General features: G+C 44.1%; 2 protein-coding genes and 1 non-coding gene across 3 annotated transcripts in view; 1 reads left to right on the forward strand and 2 right to left on the reverse strand.

Annotated features, from left to right (window-relative positions):
- Positions 1-1,881: 1,881 nt before the first annotated feature.
- PSMA3 (proteasome subunit alpha 3) lies at positions 1,882-11,157 on the reverse strand. The gene is made up of 11 exons (XM_027702659.1): positions 11,066-11,157; positions 10,060-10,142; positions 8,919-9,042; positions 8,088-8,189; positions 7,894-7,967; positions 7,282-7,354; positions 6,254-6,319; positions 3,570-3,616; positions 2,649-2,716; positions 2,438-2,502; positions 1,882-2,070 (listed from the first exon to the last, which is right to left on the reverse strand). Exons 1-11 carry the CDS (start codon positions 11,084-11,086, stop codon positions 2,026-2,028), a joined length of 768 nt encoding a protein of 255 aa, XP_027558460.1. The 5' UTR covers positions 11,087-11,157; the 3' UTR covers positions 1,882-2,025.
- A 70-nt stretch (positions 11,158-11,227) lies between these two features.
- TRNAK-CUU lies at positions 11,228-11,300 on the forward strand. The gene has a single exon. It is a non-coding gene; the product is annotated as a tRNA-Lys (tRNA).
- A 3,191-nt stretch (positions 11,301-14,491) lies between these two features.
- Positions 14,492-18,801, reverse strand: part of ACTR10 (actin related protein 10 homolog) — a 10,487-nt gene continuing 6,177 nt past the window's right edge. The window contains exons 8-12 of the mRNA XM_027702662.1: positions 17,657-17,736; positions 17,492-17,565; positions 16,706-16,787; positions 15,881-16,082; positions 14,492-14,965 (exon numbers count right to left, since the gene is read on the reverse strand). Coding sequence (XP_027558463.1) covers positions 14,784-14,965; positions 15,881-16,082; positions 16,706-16,787; positions 17,492-17,565; positions 17,657-17,736 — 620 coding nt within the window. The 3' untranslated portion in view covers positions 14,492-14,783. The remainder of the gene's footprint in view (positions 14,966-15,880; positions 16,083-16,705; positions 16,788-17,491; positions 17,566-17,656; positions 17,737-18,801) is intronic.

The raw sequence follows: 18,801 nt of genomic DNA on the forward strand, positions 1-18,801 counted from the left end.
TGATCATCTTGTTTAACTAAATTTTGCCAGGACAGGCAAGGCTGCTGTGCAGCACTTTGCATGTCCTGCAACCCACAGCCTCTTGAGTTGCTTTTCACCTGACTTTATAAGTTCTCACAACAAGCAAGAAAATAATTATAGTTCCTCAAAGGAGCTTTTAGATTGCTACTGGAAATTTTGGATAAGCAAGTAGGTAGCTCTGTTCCCACCTCTTCTCTCTTCACATACTGTGGAACATCTTCCTTCTATTTTATCTTATAAATATGCAGAGGTGATACTATTGCCCTTCTCACTGTGCCCTGGAACCCGACTTGTGTAAAGAGTTCCTGTCCCTAATTCTGAATGGCTGTCACTGAAAGGGAGAGAGGGATGGATGGATGGATGGATGTGTGTAACCACACATGAGGATGGTTCTCATCTTCCCTTTAGCAGTTTGTCATCAACGTTTTAGGTACAGAAGCCAGACAAAGTGAGGAGGATCAGGCAGGTCCCTGCTGCCGTGTTCAGGAGTGGCATTTTGGGTGCTGGTGAGAAGTTTCCTGCCTGGTGCTCACCCGTGACTCAAACAGCTGAGTCAGCAGGAAACTGCAGTAGTAAATTGAGTTTGGAGCAGTGTAACACGGCACTAGGGGCTGACTCAGTGGAGCAGCTGGGCTGTTGTCTCAGGAGGAGCCACTGAAGGCTGCCTGGCCTGGCCATGACTAATCCTGGTCTGGCAGGCCTGACTTAGTGTCTCAGCAGGCTCTGACAGCTACACCCAGCTGGACAGGCAGGTAGACTGGCTCCACCTAAGGCTGGAGCCTGAGACAGACCCCTCCCTCTCCAGTGACCTTCCCGTGCCACAAAAAGGAAGTAGAACTTGTACCTGACAATCCCAGTACAAGGGCAAGGCCAGGTGTAAAAATAAACCTATATGGGAAAGCTTTGGTTTTACGACCTGGTGATGCTGAGTGTGTGGTACTAAAGCTGAGGAGTTCGATTCATTACACAAATATGCATTTTAACTGCATGTACAAACAAGACTTCCCTTTTAACTGAGTTTTAAGGTGGTGAACAGAACAGTTTTTTAACCTTCTAAAACCACAGAAGGGTTTGGGTTGGAGGGACCTTAAAGATCATCCAGGTGCACCCCCCTGCCATAGGTAGGGACACCTTCCACTGGACCAGGTTGCTCCAAGCCCTATCCAGCCTGGTATTTCAAGACTTAGAAGTGACTAGAATAGGCAGTCTTTTTTTCCTAGGAAGTGGGGAAAGAAAGCACCAAGGCTTGCTTTCAACTTCTGGAAAGGTCAACAATTTATGAAACAAATTCAGAAGTGGTTTAAGAAATTACAGCTGAATAAAGCTATTTAAAAATAGATTGGCTCTGCAAGCATTAATTCTAGTTACATTGCTTGATAGGTCTCACAGCTTTAGAACTTACCACAAGCACTGTTTTAAATTGAATCAGTTTTTAATTTCTTCTATTCCTCCAATAAGCCTAGGCTTAGTACTTAAGATTAAAATTCCTTTTCTTGAGCTCCTGCTTGTTATAGAAGCTGTTTGGAATTGTCAGCTGTGCACATCACCTTAACCTGTAACCTGCTGCCTGCAGCGAGCTGTGGTCTTCTCTCTTCTGCCAAGAGCAATCACAGACTGTGGCTATGAATGAATTGCAAATTGTGGTATTGGTTAATCAAGGAATAAAAAAAGTACTAGTTTTAAATACTAAACTATGCAGCATAAACAAGAGACCTGTCTAATTTCTAAGGTTGTTCTTCTGTGCATATCTGGCTCAAATAAAGTGCTGTAGGAAGCAACCAGCCTGATAATGTCTTTCCTTCCTAATGTCTCGTTTAGGTACAGTTTCTGGCCTATACTTTTTTGAAATAAAAGCTCACAGACAGTAAAATGGAAAATTTATTAGTGCAAGTTGGTCACTCAGTTTTTTCCAACAAGTACATACCAGCATCCCATGCTTAATGCATTATAAACAAACATGGTCTAAGATAAGAAAAGTTGAACTTATTTTGGAGTAACAATGTGTTACATATTGTCATCATCTGATTCATCTTCCTCTTTCAAAGATTCCTGTTTCAAAAAAGAAAGTGTAATTAAAAATAGTTTAACAGTTATTTTATAATTCAGCCTATGATAAGTACAATGAGTTTTGCTGTAGCTTCACAACCCTCTCACTGTCCAAAGTCTTGTCTTCAGCAGTTCAGCTCCCAACAACACATTTACTTTTGAAGGAGAATGACACCAGCAGTGCAAGTTTCTGAACTGTAGTTTCTGAAAGCAAGAACTACCCCTGGATTACACTGTAACCTTCAGTACTGTCCCTTTGAATAGCACCAGCTCCCACTGAACCGATGTGTGTTGGAATGATACATTTTCCAGTCCTCACAACAACTTGTCAAGTGAAGCACTGAGACAAAACACCGAAGTCAGACCTTACCTTGGCATATTTTTCTGCTTCTTCCCTGATGTCTTTGGGAACAATTTCATGTTTTCCATTGGTTACTGCCAATAAAAAGAGAGTGCATGTTATGTACAATTCACACAATGACCTTGACATAAAGAGCAAACTTAAGAAGCAATGTTTTACTTGAGTCATAAAAAGTTATATATTTTCTAGAGTGTTTATAGAAATAGTAGAAATGCATTACTTTCTCCAACCCAGCTGAGTTCCAGCTCAAAAGCTTTATCCTTTACTTCATCATGAACTATGTAGATTCTGGAAGGAACAGACAAAGTACAGGTTAGAACAGACTGATCAACAGGCTAAATATACTTTTATTATATCCTTAAATATACTTCTGTTGAAGTACTCTTATGAGTAATACAAGCTCCCCCTGTGCTTTCTCCCCACCAAACACAGAGAATTAATTTTCCAGGCTTAACTGCCAGTCTGACAATACCTTAAATCAATACAGCTAAGATGCAGGTTGAGATGTTCAAGTTGCCCTAACTGGAACAAACATTAAGATTTAAATACTGCAGAACTGAGGCTGCACCATCACTGCCTTCTGCCACATGAGTTATAACACAGCCTGGAATGTCCTGCCCTTCCCTGTAAATCTTACTCCAGGTTCTTTTTAGCCAACACAGAAACCTTGGAGATATTGGAGGAAGGAAGGATACCTGCAGCATCACACTATGTACTTCAAATTAAAGTCTAATAAAAGTTTTGTGAAACAAATAAAAAGACTAAACTGAGTTCTGAGTTAGGAAGAGTTAAAGGACAGAAGTATTTTCATGATTTGAAAATCCATGTCTAATTTGTGCCATTCTAGACCTGCTTTGAGGTCCTGGCAAGGTTGTAAGAAGAGAGATCCCACAAATTCCTTCCTCCAGCTGCTGCTGTGACAGCCTCAAACACAAACTCCAAAATCACCTCACATGCTGCAACACCAATGAGAGAAGCACAGTCACTGCTTTATAACCTAAGCAAAAGCCAGAAAATGCTGGAAATTGCAGTTTTGTAGCTGCAGATTATTAAATTTGTGACAGTTTTTTGTGACAATTTGCTTCAGTTTGAAACCACAGCAGGCTCACCAGGATGGATTTTTGTCAGGTTGGACACTTACATTTTTGCCACCTCTTTAACAACATCACGGCAGGTCATTTCTTTCATCTGTGGACAAAAAAACACACAGGATAAGAGAATATAATGTTTTCCACTTCCACGAGGCCAGAACAGTGGCTGTGCATGTGTCTAATGAGCTCAGTGTTCATTAGTGATAAAAGTAACAGAAAGTAAAGACTAGGACCACATTTATTCCCTACAGTGGATCTTTCAGCCTGTCTGTGCAAGTCGTTCTCGCAGTGAGAAATTCTATAACTGAAGGAATCTATGAACAAAACCATTACTTGGAGATTTCCCCACTTTAAAGCACTCATCAGCTGGAAGCTTAGAAGCTACACAGGTGACCTTGGCATCCTAAAAGCTTCACTTCTGCTTGGATGCTTTATGATCAACTGATATAAAATCACCACATGTACAATATGGGGGAGGCACCATATTTTCACATGTAATATTCATATTCCTTCTAGGTAGCAGAGTAATACTTTTGGTCTTACCAACATTCTATGCAAGCAATTTTGACTTTTAATTAATGCTCCAAGAGGATAATATTGTTTAGCAACCAACTGCCTGCCTGAGCAAGGTATCAGCACCTCATTTTATATTTTCTCAGTTATATCACAGTCTTTGGACAGTTTCACAGTTAATTAAAATAAAGTCTGGTGCAAATTTCCATGGCAGAATAAACTTATGTTTTGTAGGTTAAATCTCTTGCCAGTCAACTCTTCTGGACTATGAAGCAGTAATATATTCTACTATATTTCATTAGTGCAGTTTACCATTCCTTAGGATTCCCAAAATGTTTTCAAACCTGTAGTATGGAAGCCAGTTTTGAGACACTGGTGAAGGAATTAAGATTACAACAGCCCTTGGTTCATGCTGAGTTGTCACAGCCCTTTCTGGAGTCAAGCTCACCCCCTCAGAAGCCAGAGAAGAAGTGCCTGTGCCTGGTTAGACAGATGTGCTCTCACAGTCCCAGCTGGAGAACTTCCCTAACAGACAGAGACCCTTTGCCCCAGGCTTTGAATTTGTGACACTCAGTGGCATTTGTGACACTCAATCCATAACACAGCACTGGCTGCTGTGCAGAGATGTCACTTAGGTCACACAAACATTTACATTACTGTGTGTATTGATGCACATAAAGTTACCAGTCAAATAGGAAACCCCAAAGGTCTGCCACTGCCATGTGTATTTACAAGAGAGAAAACTGAATTAAATTTTTGTCATCATCCTTTTCCCGTCCCACTGCAGACACTAAAGGTAAACACTGTAACACTTTTATCATGGAAGTTAATGATGGTCGTGTCCATGTATCAGAAAGTTGTATGTAGCATCAGAGCTGCAGGAGATCAAGAGATTCAAGCAGTGTCCACACAACTCCAAGTTTTGCCACAGCTGAAGATTACAGACATTCCCATAAAAATGCAAGAGATGTGATGAATGCAGGGTTTTCTTCTTGTACCCTCAGCTACACGAGGGTTTCACGTGCTGTGTCCCTGCCAGATACAGGATCTGCTCTCTGGGACCTGTAAGGCAGGTTTAGAGTTTTGACTCCCTGCTTCCCTCTGTCCACCTGGAGTCATCCCTTCCCCAGGGACCAATCTGAGCTGACAGGCTGCTCCAGGCTGGATCACCCCACAAAAGCTTTTGTACTTCTGTCTTTTCCCCATCTTAGCTTTACCAAATTCATCTTGTCAATATTAGCTCTGACCTGGAAACCTGCCCAGTCTAGAGTTCCAGCAATTCACATTATTAACTATGGCAGTCAATAAAGCAGAAGTTTTTGAAAATCTCAGCACTGCACAGAAAATTAAACTTTTTGGGTAGAAGTTTTTGGAGTACCTTATATGTAATATATAATTAAATGTAATATATTACATTTTTCTGGAATACATTATATATTATCCAACACATCACTGTCTTTCTGCCTGTGTGCACACATGGAAATTAAAATTAGGATTTCCCAGATGCCACAATTTCAGTATCAGAATCAGATGATCGTGCAGCCTTCTTACTTTTAATTTGGTATTCAAGCATCTGACCAGATACAAAACTGACTGAATTCAGTCTAAGAATGTTCTAATTTTCCTGTAATTTTCAATCATGATGCTACAGCACCATAAACAGACTATTCTTAAAAGTATAATGATCAAATGCACTCTGAACTTTTCCATGAACAGCTGTGATGTCCCTCTGCACACCAAAGTAAGATGCAAGCAAAGTATCACATAAAGATGAGACAGACCAGGAGAAGGATTCCCATGTTGTCCCCAACTCCAAGGGTGTCAGATGTTAAAAGAGGAAGATGGAGATGTTTCAGGATTCTTACATAATTAAAATCAGCTTAAGCCATCCTTTAAAACCTTTTGGTAGTGTGCTCTCCACAGACTAGTTTGTCCTTAACAAGACCAACTTTTTTGAACTTGTTAAACAAAAGGAGCATCTAAAACTTTTGGGAAAAAAGTTTGTACAGCACCTTGTACAATGCTGCCCTATGGTTTTCAATCAGAATGAAAAGCTTATTTACACCTTTGTATTCACTCACTCACTTTACTCACTGGCAAGTAAAAGGAAATATTCCACCTGCTTCTCCTGTATTTTATACATTTTAGGTATCCAAAAAGAGAACATCATAAACTAGGAACGCTTGTCTTGAAAAAGCACAACAAAACTGTAACACCATACCTGAAGTTTTTCTATCTCTGTTTTTGCAGCCTGCCTGGCTTTACCAATGGCACACCCCCAATAACCCTAAAAAAAAAAAAAGAAAAAAATATGCAAATCAATTAAATATTAATTTTTCTACAGCTCTTACTGTCCCTTAGCATGTGACAATCCCACCCTGCTCACACAGTGAGAGGCCAATACACAGTACTGGTGTTGATCTCTCAGGGCACATCCCCAAATTGTTGAGTAGAATCCAATTTCTAAATCAAGTACTACCTCTGTTGATAGAAAAGAGAAGTGCTCAGTAGTTCCTAGACAGAAACTTATCTGCTCAAAATTTTATAATAGATTTTTTTATTGCTGTTACAGCAAATAGAAGAACAAACTAGAATTAGTTTGAAGAGAGAAGTTCTACAGGAACTACAGATCAAAAAAACCCACATCTAAACCCACCTACTGTGAAAACATATTTGAAGTGTAAGCACATAAAAATTAAGCACTTCTGTTTCCCTCAACAGCCCTGGTATGGATATATTTTAAGAGAATTTAAAAAAAATCAAACAGTATGAGTGTGTCTCTTCCACTGTGTAACACACAGCTGAAAATGCAGCACTAACAACAATTAACAACAATTTTTATTTTGATTTGACTTGCTGTTGGCAGCCAGGGCCAGAGGAACAGCCCTCTCTTCCCTGGAGTACTCAGGGAATGGGGTATCACTACAATACTTGCCCGTCTGGGGCAGTGCATGGGAGTTTTCACTGGATACAGCCAGCTGGAATGAACTTCAAAATTCTGAGAGACAAGCCTTAAACTTGTTTCTCAGACTGTACTTCTAAGAAGCACACAGAGCGTGTGTTTAACAAGACATGCAAATGAGCAAACCCCAGCCCTGGTCATTTGAAGCAGTGATTCACCAGTGATCTTCCCAGGCAAAAAGAGAAAAAAATCAACAGCCCTTCTGGACCAACACTTACTATTTTCCTAATTAGGAATTTTTTAAAGGGGAATTTATGCCAAGATGGAAATATTTGTGACACACTCACGTATGAAACTCCTGATGGATCAATCATGTACAGTTGTGCACCATCATCACTGTCATAGGACCCCAACATGAAACTGGAGGAGAAAAGAGAAATTAAAAACATTTCTTCTGCCAACACACCTAGAACTACAGAGACCACACCACCTTGGGTTTCCTACACTGCTCCTGGGGCAAAACTCCTGCTACACTCTATCGAGCATCTGTTGAGTGTTCTCATGACACCAAGTTGTCAGAAACATTTTACTGACCAGTAACTTGATCTCTGTTTATCAGTCCCTTTGTACTAGAACCACAAAGTAATTGTAACCTGCTCTTTAGGTATCAGGATAAAAACAGGATGATTGCAGAGGAAAGTTCTGCTTTTGCCACTGTCACAGACCTAATAGCACAAACTCTTCAACTTTAAAACCCAGGAACAAAGTGGCAATCTGCTACAGGAATCTGAATTCTTCACCTGAGGTTTTACACACACAGGAAAAGAACGGAGAGAGGAATCTCTTTATGAGGTGAATTATGGATTACTAATTCCCAGTTTAAAAAAAGACCTTAGACAGGCAATTCCAGCAATTGTGAACCAAAAGACAGTTCCAAAGTGTGTGTGTGACAGACTCACCTGCAGCCAAAGGGTCTGACAGCACTGTACAGAGTGTAGGCGTGCACGTACATGGCCACTCTGTCCGCAAGGTGCTGCGTGGGAAAAGCGAAAACAAACATTGGAAACCCTTATTTACAGGAATGAAACCTCAAGTAATAACACTGAATTCTCTGCGTCAAGACTAAAAGCCAAAAAACCTGAGAACTCCTTACCTTCAGAGGAATATCATACCCATAGTTGGATCTAAAGTTGGAAGCCTCTTCCCTGGCGATGTCTGCCAAGGAACGGGCGTCTGCCAGCAGCCCTGCCACTGCCTGCAAGGAGAATCCATCAGCCAGGCCTGACACACATTTCATTCTCACTGAAATTAATTACTAGCACTGAATTAAAAATTCACATTCATCTGTCATCAAGCTCAAAACGTGTCAATGTGGTTATATTTTAACACAGAACAGTTTTTCTCTAGGAAAATCAATAACCAAAGTTATCTGCACGTTAAGTGGTGTCTTATGATTTGCCATGGCTACACTAACCCAAACAGTATTTCATATCATGTATATCCAACATGTTTCATGCTTCTGTCATACAGTAACCACTACCTGACATCATCCTGACATCACTATTATGGATTAGCCATCCGTACACCAGTATTTAAAGAATTCAGGCAATTCCCACACGGTTGAGAATCTTGTATGCAGCACTTAACACACCTTATTTGTTAACTGTGTAGAAAAGTACCACTTTAACACTTGTGTTTATATTGTCATTCAACTGGAATGCTGAAAAGCATTTCAAAAAAAGTTAAAACAGCCTCAAAATATGTCAATCTGCTGTTATAAATCTGGCTTTAATTTATGCATGTTTGTGTGCAATCGAGAATAAATTACAGAAAACAGTAAAAAACCCACTGGCATTTTCTGCACACAGAAACATTATCATTACTTTCTTAATCTACTTATTATTGATCCACTGATTCATAGATTTCTCCTTTGGGGGGGGGTCCCCTGGAATTTATGGAAACCCAAAGTGAAATGGCCCCTTACCATCCCAACGTGTCGGTCGACATTGAAGAGACGTTTATTGGAACCCTCCTCATAAAGCTTGGACAGAACTAGTTTTTCTACTCCAAAGACAACACCATCTTTGCATCTTATCCCAATTGCTGTACTGGAAGACAAGATAAATGTCAGTTCCTCACAGAGAACTGCAGTGGAAAATAAGTAACAGAGAATTAATAAGATACCACAAACAATCACATGATTTCCACAGAAGTACAGTTGTTACAACTCTACTTTAGAAGTGAGGACAACAAGGGGGGAAAAAAGCCAACACTCACTAATCCTGTATTTTCTCAGACAAAGGAGGAGGGGGCTGCCAAAAATTCCCAACCCAAGATTTTTGGATAGAGTGGGGGAATTGTTTGGAGCAACAGCCAAGCCACTGCCACACTCTGCTGAGTGACACTGGAGTGAAATTCATGCACTGTTCACCCTCTCCTTTTGGCAAATTCCCTGCTGATCTAGGAGATGGGACAACTCCTTCTCTAACCCTCAAAAAGTGCCTCATCAGGCATAAACTACCAACCATGGCAACCACAAAATACCTGGCTAACCAAAGAACAGATTGATTGGAACATGTTGCCCAGAGAAGCTGTGGTTGCCCCATCCTTGGAAGTGTTCAAGGCCAGGTTGGATGGGGCTTGGAGCAACTTGGTCTAGTGGAAGGTGTCCCTGCCCATCGCAGAGGGTTGGAATGAGATGATCTTTAAGGTCCCTTCCAACCCAAACCATTCTGTGATTTATCCTTATCTGGAGCCTGTGGCTACGAGCAGACACCAGGGTGATCCATCTGTGCCTTGCCAATCACTCATCTCACTGGGATTTTCCCTTCACAACATTCCTCTGCACAAACTCCAGGGAAGACAGATATTCCCAGAGGAGCTGATGTACCTTTAGCAGAACTTGGATGTCCTCCATTTCTTGAGGAACCCCTAGGAAGCTTTTACACATGGAAGCCCTGAGCATGTTTCAGTGCCTCAACTCACATCCAGAAAATGGGCTTTTAGATCAGAACTAATTTTAACATCATAATTCTACCTGCAACACCATTATGTTTCTGTAGTCCAACGACACTGCTTTAAAAGAGGCCAGCAAACAGACAGAGGTGCAGATATTTGTATCTTACCTGCTGTTCTCCACTGCTTTCATAGCATATTCCACCTGAAACACTCTGCCATCTGGAGAAAATGTGGAAGCTGACAGGTCGTACTGGAGGAGAAAACACAATGCTCAGGGAAAAAAACCCAAACACATCATATCCCAGTGTTTAAAGATCAAGTCTACTTATTTAAAAATGCAGGGCTGTCACTGACAGAGATGGCTGTGCACCCCAGGAGCAGGGTGGGACATACAGAGACAGGAGAAAACAGAGCCTAAAAGCCAGGAGAGGCCATTTCATCAGTGCTGGATGAAACTGCAAATCCCATCAATCCAGATGCTGAACGGGTCTGAAATCACTGTGCATTACACAATAGATCAGACTTATGGGAACTTTCTGTCCGCCTTCACATTTCATAGAATCCCAGACTGGCTTGGGTTGGAAGAGACCTTAAAGCCCACCGCATTCCACCTCTGCCATGGGCAGGGACACTTTTCACTATCCCAGGTTGCTCCAAGCTCTGTCCAGCCTGGCCTTGGATACTTCCAGGGATGAGGCAGCCACAGCTTCTCTGGGCAAACCTGTGCCAGGGCCTTACCACCCTCACAGGGAAGAATTTCTTCCCAATATCCAACCTAAATTCAGTTTCCAATACCCAACCTCTCCCACTTTCCACCCATCACTCCTTGTCCTCTCACTACAACTCCCGACCAAGAGCCCCTCTCCGGCTTCCCTGTGGGCCCCCGTTTATTTTACAATTCCTGATAGCAGGAACACATTTGAAATGCACAAACGTATATTATGCACAGAAGTATAATAAGTGTTTTATCCCCGCCCCGCCCCCGCCGCCGGTTCCCGGGGCCTCACGGGCCGCAGTGACTCAGCCCTCCCGCAGCGCCCCGCGGCCACCCCCCTCACCCTCACCCCGGCGCAGCGCGGCCTCGGGGGCGGTGGGGGCCGGTCCCGGCGGGCAGCGCAGCCGCGCTATCCCGGCGATCCCGGTGCGATCCCGGCGCGATCCCGGCGCACTCACCCCGGTGCCGATGGAGCTCATGGCGGCGCCGCTCCCAGCCCGGCCCGGCTCGCGCGCACCGCGCAGCACCGCGCACGCGCATTGGGCGCCGAGCGGCGGCCCCCGGGTGTGACGTCACGCGTCATGCGCTGAAGGGCCCGGCCTGTAGCAGGCCCTACCAGCGCCCGGCTAGCTCAGTCGGTAGAGCATGGGACTCTTAATCCCAGGGTCGTGGGTTCGAGCCCCACGTTGGGCGGATTAGTTTTGTGCCGCCTTCCCCTCCGATTCCCTTTTGGAGCGTTCCCGGCGGGAAAACGCCGCCTCACCACCACCGCCTCCACGCACCGCGGGGCTGAGGGAAATTCCGCCGCCCGCTGGGCGCAGCAGTTTTGTGCCCCTCACCCGCTTGGAGGCATCCCGGCGGGAAAACGCCGCCCCACCGTCCCTGAGGGGGGTTCACCGCCCGCTCCGCCTTGGGCTCATCGCTTTTGTGCCCCTCACTCTTTAGGAGCGCTCCCGGCGGGAAAGTGCTGCCTCATCACCCTCTTCCAACATCCCTGAGGGGGATTCACAGCCTGCTCCGGGTTGGGAGCATTACTTTTGTTCCCCTCACTCTTTTGGAGCGCTCCCGGCGGGAAAATGCCGCCTCGCCACCCTCTCCCACCATCCCTGAGGGGGATTCACCGTCCGGAGAACCGGGAGGCTCCTGAGGGAATCCCGCAGATACAGTCTGTGGAAGTGATTAATACACTGTTATCCCCGAGAAAATTAGTTTTTATAAGTGAGCTGGGTGCAGCAGTGACGTGTACATAGTAAAGTAGGAGCTGGGATAATCTTGGCACTGAATGCTGCATGCCTGAAAAAAAATGCTCTTTTTAATAAGTGATTTTGATGCAGGAATGACATACACGTAATAAAGCAGGAGCTGTGATAATCCTGGCACTGGCTACTAAACACTGCATCCCTGAAAAAAATTGTTTTATTTAATAAATGAGCGGGATGCGGGAATCGGAGAAATTAATATGTTAATGAAATAGGAGCTGTGGGCGCCCTCAAGGGCAGGGAGGGATTACAGAGATACACGGACAACCTGGAGAGCTGGGAAAGCAACTGCCCAGGGAAATTTAATAACAACCAGGGTGGGATTCTCCACCTGGAATGGGGTAACCCTGGTTACACACAAACTGGGGGAAGAAGGGCTGAAGAACAGCCACAAGGAAAGGGATCTGGGGTTTTATAGTAGGAATAAATTCTCCCCGGTGAGGGTGGTGAAGCCCTGGCACAGGTTGCCCAGAGAAGCTGGGGCTGCCCCATCCCTGGAAGTGTCCAAGGCCAGGTTGGATGCGGCTTGGAGCAACCTGGGACAGTGGAAAGTGTCTCTGCCCATGGCAGGGGGTTGGAACTGGATGGCCTTTTAGGTCCCTTCCAACCCAAACCACTCTGGGACTCCATGGTTTGGGTTGGTCCATCACTGGAACAGACTGCAGGGAAGTGCTCAGGACACTGAGCCTGTCAGAGCTCAAGGAGCTCTGGATGATGCTCTCAGCCACACAACTTAGTTTAAGTATTCCTGCAGGGACCTGGACTTATGGGGACTTATGACTTATGGTATTACAATCCTTATGGAGTCCCTTCCAACTTAAGATATTCCCTAATTCTTTGAAAAGGGAGAGGAGGGGAATGAGGTAAAGCCCCTTCTCCCAGGGACCAGCTCCCTCTGACACAGCACAGACACAGGCAGACATAACAGGCTCGTGAATATTATAAAATATTCTTCCTGTCAGCAGGACTCAGCTGGAGCTGTTTGCAGTTGGCTAGCACCCATCTTATGGAATGGCATCCAGTCCAGAACCAGGAACTTTAGAGGAAAATCCTCCAGTTACTGCAGAGGTTTGTGTCTGCCACTGTCCTTCAGGATAAATCATGTGTGCTCACTGTGAATTTGCTGTGAGGATCCATGGATCTCTGCCATGCCAGGGAGGGAAGAACTACAACAGTCAGGCTGGAAAAAAAACAAGCCAACCCCCTTTCCATATGATTACACATTTAGGGTGTGATCTCCAAGGGCTTCCCAGGGCAAGCCATTAATAGTCTTTCTCACCCCTCCCATGAACTAAGAATCGTGTTTATGTCCTTAACAGGTCCCAGGACTCTGTGCTTCAGCCCAGCAGTAACACGGGAGTCAGGAATTCTGGTCCTGCCAGAAACAGCAGCTGTTGGAGCTGTTCAGTGATGCAGAAACCCCACAGGAGAGGATTTGTGTGGGCAGAACGAAGACAAGGTCGCAGAACACGCCAGGAGAATTCCAGGGTACACGTGCACAGCAGCACAGGAATATCCTGAAAAAGGCTAAGAATATCCTGAATTTCCTCAGCTGCAGTCTGCTGCAGTTCAGGAAAATGACATCATTGCACCACCACGACCACGGGGCTCCATAGGAGTTTCATCCTTCCCTCTGAGAACCTTACGGACACGAGTAATCCCTCCCAGCTCCACAGGGCTTGTGCTGATGGAAAACTCTCCTCTCGGGAGCAAGCCTTGCTAAGCTCTGGCTCAGTTCTTATTGAGGTAAAACATGACCTGGGTCACGGAGGTGCAGCCCAAATTACTCAAATTATAACTGCAGATGAGCAGCAGAGCCTGGGCCTGTGTGTTCTGGACACCTGAGGCTGGCTCTGTGTCTGGCAATGGGACAGTGTCCATTTATCCAGCCTCTACTCCCACCAGAACTAAAAAACCAACCTCATTCCAGGACTATAAAACAACTTCTCACAGCTACACCTGTGTGATTTTCCATGCTTTCCGTGTAACAGCCACGCAGCTCATCCCAAGTGGGAAGAAGGCAATTTAAAAACACAGCTTCTGCCAGCACCTCTGGGGAGAAATCTTTGTCAGTACTCTGAGACCTCCGTCACCAATCAGCAAAGTCTCACCTAACACAGACTCTAACATTTGAAACAGCAATTCCTGGGTTTTGTAGCTTTTTTCATTTGAAAAGCATTAAATTAAAAGGGAGCATCTCCTCCCATGTGCCAACTAACACCATGTGTTAAGGCAAAGCACATATGAAACAGAACAGCGAGCCAGTGAGTCAAGTTTGCCCTCACACCCCTGTTTACAATTAATTTGTAATAATTTATTACAATTTATAATTCTGAAATCTTTCTTGGAGGAGAGATACTGGAAGTTTTCAGCTCAGCATTACATCAGAACTACAGGCACAAGAGTTCTCTGCTAAAACTCTCAAAACAGGATGGTGTGAAGGGCAAATAATGTCCCACCACCTTTGCTGAACAGCCCCAAACCATTTCCTCACAGGTGATTCGAGGGTGGAATATTTTAATGCAGAACTTGGCAGAAAAAAACCTTCCATAGATATTTTCCTTCCATGGATATTTCCCCTCCTTCTTCTAAGTATATTTAAAATTAAAATCTCTCAAAACAAACTCTTTCAGCAGTGCCATTTACTATACAGATAAATAACAAACAAATCAGGAGGGTACAACTCATGACAGTGCAGAATTTCTTCAGAACAAGACAAAAGAGCACAGGAGTTGCCAGAGTGAAGTTTTTAAACTATAACTGGACATGTTTTTAAATAATGTTAGTGCCTACACTCCCTGAAAACATCCAGGTTGTTGATATTTAATAGTGTTACACACAAAGTACTTCATAAAAAACGAAACCCAATGCACATGTATCTGAAACGGTGCAGAATCCTTGTGTAACGCGTAGGTGCTTATTTCTCTGTAGAAAAAGCCCTTTTCATCAATGGTGGGGGTGCTTTTCCAACATCAAACATCATTTCCAGAGGAGGATTGTTCAGGCAGCACCAGTCGGGAATGCGGCCTGTCTGGCTGTAATATTCCTTGGACACGGATCGGCTCCCGAGTATGTCCTGGAGTGCTCCAAAAATGGCTCCTGCATTATTGGGAAGGAAGAAAAAAACTGCATTAATTTGATGTACCAAATTTCATTTTCTAATTCTTCCTATCAAGAATCTCAACTGGTTGGGTTTTTTCAGCTCTGTCCCACAAATTAAAGGAATCAAAGGATATAGGTGCTTTCCTTTTCAGTAGCCCAGCTAATCCCAAACTGCTTCCATTTATGTCCCTTGAAAGTAACTGAAAACAAAGAATCGTCTACTCTCTGCTGACAGCAAACCTGGCCTGGTTAACCAACTTCTTATGACAAAGTTTCCTGAAAGTTTTTATTTTAAGCACTTCAACCAAACCCCCTTTGTAGGGGGTTGTTCAAGGCAATTTCAAGGCAATTTCCTCTCCCCAAAAAGTTGTCCCACAAGTTCACACAAGCTGTGAGAAGGTCCAGCCTGGGGCCGTTGATCAGAGCTGCCAGGGAAGAAAAGCATCAAGAACTTGGTGCCTAGAAATTGTCCTGGTTTGCTAATCCTAAAAATAGGAGGTTTGAAAACTAAAAGTTTATGGTGTTTGTTACTGGCACCAGCACAGGGAGTTGGCAGCCTTTCCATAGCTCCTCCACCAGTGATTAAACTTGATTTTTCCATAAGGAGATTATCTCACAAGTAGGAATCTCTGCTCTGCCTTGTTAGTATGGAGGTAGCTCTGCCCTGCACCTGAGCCAGCACCTCCCCTTCCGCCTGTTTCCAACTGCTCCTCACATGTTTAAAAGCTCCCACAACCCTCAGTGCCCTCCAAATATCCCTGAGGGAGCTTTACTCCACACACTAACAATCCCCCAGAGCTCACTGCAGCTCGATTTCAACACTTCACCTCGTTTGTCCTGGTATTTATTCATCACAAATCTCACTTGGAAGGTTTGTTTTCACCTTCGCCTCTCCGTTGTTCCTGTTCTTACCTCCCAGCCAGGCCACACAGTTGGGTTTGGCAGGTGGGGTGTGAATCCTGAAGGTTTTGGTGGCCAGGGCTTCCTTGTACTTGGGTTTCTCCACCAGGTACCTGATCTCTGCCATGAGCCTGTGGAGGAATCCCGGGAGCATCGCGGTGCCCCCGATCACCACCAGGTTCTCTGCCAGCTGCTTCCTGGTGTCTATGGGGCACTAATGCAAACAGGGAGACAAAAAAAACCAAAACCCCCAAAAAATCATTTTAACTGGAATTGCCTGAAGTGCATTCAGAGGTCTGTTAGACATTCAGTCCATTTCCATCCCCTCCAATTGCTGTTTTCTCACAATTAACTGGAACATAATCAACATAAGCCAGAGGGAAATGCCTGGGGGTGCAGAGGTGAGGGGTCCAGGCACAGATCTCCTTAAACAATTTGTTTGCATAAGGAATTCTAATTGAAGTGTTTGTCATGTCAGCCCAGGTCTGTGGCTCTCCAATAAATTATGTCTCAGCAAACTTTATTTAAATGGCATCAATAACTACAGGGAGTCAACTTTAATTAACACACATCCATCACCACATAATGAAAATTTCCATTTAAAGTGGTTTTCTAATGCATTTTTTTCCTAAATATAATAAGAACTGCAGCGTTTGTATATGCCAAGAAAATTTTCTGCAATAAATCCAATATGCTGCCTGTAATAAAGATGTCCAAATTAATTTTATTCCAGCTCAGGTAAACCAGCAGCCTGCAGGACTCAAAGTCTTGAGTCATTTATAACTGCAGGACCTCCAAGGCTGGAGGAATTCCATAAATTGTTTAATACAAAGATACCTGAACGAGGGAATCCAAGATCAAAGTGGCAACAGATGTCTCTTCATTATCCTGTTCAAACAGTATTTCCACCACGGAGTCTCTGTGGAACAGGCAGGAAAGTGAGTGTTAAGGAGAGGCAAAACCACACTGTGAGCTGAACTCAGGAGCAGCAGAGCTGAGATAACTTCAGACTTCCTGCTGCCAGCACATTGTCACCTCTGTCACACAGCCCAGCACTGGGCAGTGCCAACGGGGAGGGGACAATCATGGAATCCTTAAGATTGGAAAAGACTCCACCACTTCCCTGGGCAGCCTGTTCCAACGCTTAACCCTTTCAATGAAGGCCTTTTTCCCTCATGTCCAATCTAAACCTCTCCTGGTGCAACCTGAAGCCATCTCCTCTCATCCTGTCACTTATTACTGGGAGAAGAGACCAACCCTCACCTGGCTCCACCCTCCTGTCAGGGAACTGTAGACAGTGAAAAGGTCTCCCCTGAGCCTCCTTTTCTCCAGGCTAAAGTTCCTCATTCATGTCACTAAATCTGCCCCATCATCAGGCATTAATAACCATTTCTCCTCCCCAACCCCTCCAATCTCCTTGCTCTCACCTTCCTCTCTGAGCTCTGGAGAAGCCACCACCTCCCATGCTGGGCCTGCACTGTGCCCAGCACAAAGCCTTTATTTAAGAGGCACTAAAAGCATATGCAAGTGTTTCATTAAAACTCAATTTTATGCAAACTAACGTGCTTTTAGAGTTGAGATATATCCTCATAGTGATCAATACTCTGTTATGGCATTTCTCACCTGATGGGGCCAACCACATGGAGAATCTTTTCTCCATCCAAAGGATAGTCCACGTCTGGAGGCGGTGAAGGACGCTGGAAATAAAAACACAAGGGTGATATTTTAGAGGCCAAAAAGGCTCCAGCCACCTCAAAAAGAGTAGGATGAGCTTCATTCTCCACCCACCTCAGCACTGCCATCAATGTTGAACTTGGCTGCCTGGATCTTCAGCCCACGCTGGAGATCACTCACAAAGCACGTACGGACTGCACAGAGGGAAAGGGCAAAGTGAGGCTGTGCTGGATCCTTTCAATAAAGACAGCAAATTGTTCTCAATTTAGAAAACAACACACAATTCAGGCCCTTGCTGGTCCAAGCCATTATCAAACAAATGCAAAGAAAAGCAGTCTCTACACTTCAGCAGAGTTCAGATGGTGTCTGACCGTGAGTTTAAATGAAGCTGACACCCAAACCATGCCAGGACAGGCAGGATTTCTTTCTCAGCCAAACCACATAAGATTTAAAGCCAGAGGGATGTTCCTGATGGTGCCTTCAGCCACCACAAGGTGTCAGGGGTTGTACCCTGCTGTCAAACGCTCCACTGCAGGTCTTGCACCACCACTTCAAATGAGACACTGCTCGTTTCCTGAACAAGCTGCAATCATGGAGTATTTGTCCTGGTGTAACTCCTCAGCACCCTAAGAATTCCAGAAGGTTTTTTTTCCTCCAGGCAACACTGACAGAGCCCAATCTCATTGGTATCCCAGCTGTAACTGTTATTTTATACTTATTTATTTGTATCTGGCACAGATAAGCATCTTCATAAACTGCTGTTCCAAAGAAACAACCCTCTGACACACAGATAACCCTGATTCCATCCCTAGTGTGTTATATCTGCTTCCAAAAGACTGCCTAAAAACCTGGACTGGTCAGAAAACTGTGCTCAAGTCCAGGAATTAGAAAAGCAACTTCCATTTGACAAATTAATTTGCATTTGACCAATGGATTTCTTCCAAATATGGTCCAAGATATATATCCTAATTGCTATTTCCTAGGTTAACATATATTTTATATCTGTAGCACATGAAACATTACGTAGAAATTCATCCAAGTTCTGCCCAAAGAAAGACTTTATTTTTTTCTGATATAAATGTAGTCCTTGTCTCATCTTGCCCACTTCATTAACACACCAAAATGTCTTTTATACATACTTTTTTTTAATTAACTTTAAAGCAAACCGAGTCTTTCTAATTAATCTACAAACAAACCTACACAACAGTGCAATCCTCTTTCTGTGCTCATCCACCAAATCCATCTACAAGTTACATCCC

This window comes from Neopelma chrysocephalum, unplaced genomic scaffold (assembly GCF_003984885.1).
Source record: "Neopelma chrysocephalum unplaced genomic scaffold, ASM398488v2 Primary Assembly neopelma1_191, whole genome shotgun sequence".
NCBI lineage: Eukaryota > Metazoa > Chordata > Aves > Passeriformes > Pipridae > Neopelma > Neopelma chrysocephalum.

Excerpts from the sequence above, each read along its gene's own strand:
- PSMA3 (XM_027702659.1), bottom strand. The coding sequence starts at position 11,086 with ATGAGCTCCATCGGCACCGGG. Across the intron at positions 10,143-11,065 it reads TGAGCTCCATCGGCACCGGG|TACGACCTGTCAGCTTCCAC; the intron begins GTGAGTGCGCCG and ends TTTCTCCTCCAG. Across the intron at positions 7,355-7,893 it reads GTCAGACCCTTTGGCTGCAG|TTTCATGTTGGGGTCCTATG; the intron begins GTGAGTCTGTCA and ends TTTCTCCTCCAG.